General features: G+C 52.9%; 1 protein-coding gene across 1 annotated transcript; it reads left to right on the top strand.

Annotated features, from left to right (window-relative positions):
- Positions 1-1,498: 1,498 nt before the first annotated feature.
- STEHIDRAFT_164134 (uncharacterized protein) lies at positions 1,499-2,798 on the top strand (the record flags this gene model as incomplete). The annotated part of the gene is made up of 5 exons (XM_007311862.1): positions 1,499-1,643; positions 1,713-1,723; positions 1,815-1,893; positions 1,953-2,630; positions 2,713-2,798. The coding sequence occupies 5 exons, from the start codon at positions 1,499-1,501 to the stop codon at positions 2,796-2,798; spliced, it is 999 nt and encodes a 332-aa protein (XP_007311924.1).
- Positions 2,799-2,898: the final 100 nt, after the last annotated feature.

The following is a 2,898-nucleotide window of genomic DNA, read 5'->3' as shown; positions in this document are numbered from 1 at the left end:
ATCAGAACTCTTGGAAATCCCTGAGAGGCCCTGAGAAGCCCTGAGCGGCCCTGACGATCCGTTCCGCGAAAGTCCGTGAGGTCTCGAGAGCGCGTCAGGGCCTGTCAGGGCTCTCAGGGTGCGTCAGGACGATCAGGACGATTCTGGTCGTTGTGTGGCACCAGAAAAATGATCATAAATTCATATAAATAATCGTATTTACATGCGAAGCTACATAAAGAGGTCTACAGAGGCTCTGCTTTCGAGTCCACCAATTTTCCTTCATGTTCAAAACAGTCACTCGTGTTATACACACTGTTCTTGAGACTACACAAACGTTAAACTGCCCCAGACCCCACTCTCTCGACTCCTTGCTCTGATAGACTACATGGCCTGCGAAAACGGGTAAACTTGTTTGACTCCATGAGATTATGCAGACCAAGTAAGGGTGGAGGTTGAATAGATAAGTAGATATGTTAAGGGGAAGGCGATAGAAGTAGAAGAGCCGATGAGCTACGAAGTGCTGGGGGTCAACAGAAGAACAAAGAAGCGCGTACTATCCGGTTGTATCTTCAGCAAACCAGTCGTCCATGACGCTTTGAAACACACGCAAGGAAGCATGCATGCTTCCATCGCGATCGAGCGTTGGCGTAGTGTTTTGGACCGTGTACGATGCACATCTGCACAGAAATGACATATCCAGAATCAAAAACACAATCGCAAGAGAGGGGTGGGAGGAATAAACTCACGCCAAAAACGACATCTTGCGGCGAGATGCGACGACTCTCAACCTCGCCGCTATCCCCTGCAAGCACCGAGCGACAATGAAGAAAAAGAATATAACAAGACGAAATGAAGTATAAGTTCGAGGACGTACAATGAAGTAACGTGTTCCTCTTGCTCATCATCGCTCTCCTCGGTGCTACACTCACAGCCGCTGCATCGAGCACAATGATTGTATGGTGAGGCCGAGATCACTAGAAGAAATAATGCCGTTGTCTTGACTTGTCGATAAGGCCGGCCACTTTGACGTTGCAGTGAATGAAATTGTTGATGTGATGTAACTGCGTGATTTGGATTGAGAAAAGGGATCAAGATAACATACGTACAGGTGGGATTGTAGCGCCTTTATTTCGCTGGCCCGGTCCATAACAGGGTCCTTACCGAGGGAATATAGAACGATGCACAGGGAATGCTTGACAGAGACAAATGAGGTACGAATACAGAACAGAGACGACGCCGGACGACGCCCGACGCAAGAGTTGAACAGAGGACAAACAAACGTCAACAAATTCGACGTGGCATTTTCAGAGTTTGTTGTCGAAGTGTCGAAGCCCTTACCCTCCTTCACCCTCTCCCCGACTCGGCATCATACACCGGCCCACACTAGGGCTACGCACATGTCGGTTGAATCCTCAGACTCTCGTAACCCGGAGCGCCGAGTCTGCACTTGAAGTTTGCGAATGTGAAAGTAAATGTTGGTAAAGAATCCTGCAAGTGTGAAGGTGAGCCTCGTCGTATGTCTTCAGCTTGTAGTGAGGCATGGCGGCTGGTCAGGCAGGCGAGCGATGAGCATGGCGCGGGTGCGAGCGGTTTTGAGCTGCTGATGGGCACGGCAACACTTATTTTTGAGCTGGAAGTCGAGGTCTTCTTGCTCGAGGTGGGTATGTGCGATCGCCTGGATGCGAAGCATGCTTGTCGATGCGCTCGCCTTGGTCGATCTTGACTACTAGGCGATCCTGGGGTACGCGGTCGAGGAGATCGCGAGGGAGAAGACAAGGATAAAGAGGAGGGGGAAGCCGTTCGTGCTCGGGGCGCAGCGGTATTATGCGTAGGTCAGCGCGATGAGGGAGGAGTGCCCTAAGGTCGGGGGCGCAACATCGTCGACGTGTGGCCTGTGCATCTGCGGGAGTGGTATGCTAGCGTGGATGGGTAGCAGGCATCTGATGTCGACTACTCGTTCTCCTTTCTAGCCTCAAGCTCTACTCAGGTACGACTGCGGGCCGTCGAGCTCATCCTGCCCTGCTTCCTACACCTCGACAAGGCACTCCTGCCGCTGTATGGAGACCATCAGCTCGACAGCCTCGCCATCGCGGCCACCGTCATCTCGACTCTGCTCACACGTTCATCTTGTGCTTGTGCCGAACGTGCTTTGTCCTGGTTGAGGCGTCCCAGCGCAGAGATGTTGGCCGCCGCTGGGATCAATGCCGCAGACTGGCCTGGTCGACTGTCATTCCACCCGCTTTGTGTCTCGGCCTTGCATTATGTTCTTTCCTCATACGACGACGGTGGCAGGCACATAACCGTCCTCGCAGAGGACGCACATGACCCCGCATCCTCAACCATCCTCGCATCCTACATCTCCCATCTCCTCTCCATTGCCACCACCCACTCCCACACCTCCTCAAACACACATCGAACGAACTATTTCACGTACATCCTCGCCCTCACTCTCTCCCACTCCCCACCCCAAACGCTCACCCACCTCGTCTCCCTCTATTTTCCTCCCCCTCCCCCTCATTCTCCCTCTTCTGCCTCGATATTCGCCCCTCCACAACTCCCACCCGTCTCGTCCACACTGTCTTCGAACGCACAGACGTCCGCGACCTCCCCGAGTTCGAACAGCGTCAAATCACTCTCGCCCTCCCCCGGTTCGTCTTCGTCCCCGTGCAATGGCTGAATCTTAATTTGGAGAAGTCGAGGTTACTGATGCATGCGTCGGTGGCACTACAGTCGCAGTCGCATGCGCAACTACAAGTGCAATTGCGGATGCACGGGCTGCAGAGATCACCACCGACGTCTCTGAGGCCGTTAATTAACCCGATGACGGCGATGATTCATTTCCGCCGTCTCGTAGCTTGTCCGGACTTTGTGTTCATGAAGATAGTATAGTGTATTGTATTGTGGTTGTAAGATCTA

This window comes from Stereum hirsutum, assembly GCF_000264905.1.
Source record: "Stereum hirsutum FP-91666 SS1 unplaced genomic scaffold STEHIscaffold_100, whole genome shotgun sequence".
Classification (NCBI taxonomy): Eukaryota; Fungi; Basidiomycota; class Agaricomycetes; order Russulales; family Stereaceae; genus Stereum; species Stereum hirsutum.
The sequence above is the reverse complement of the archived record's forward strand: the minus strand, read 5'-3'. Positions and strand labels throughout refer to the sequence as shown.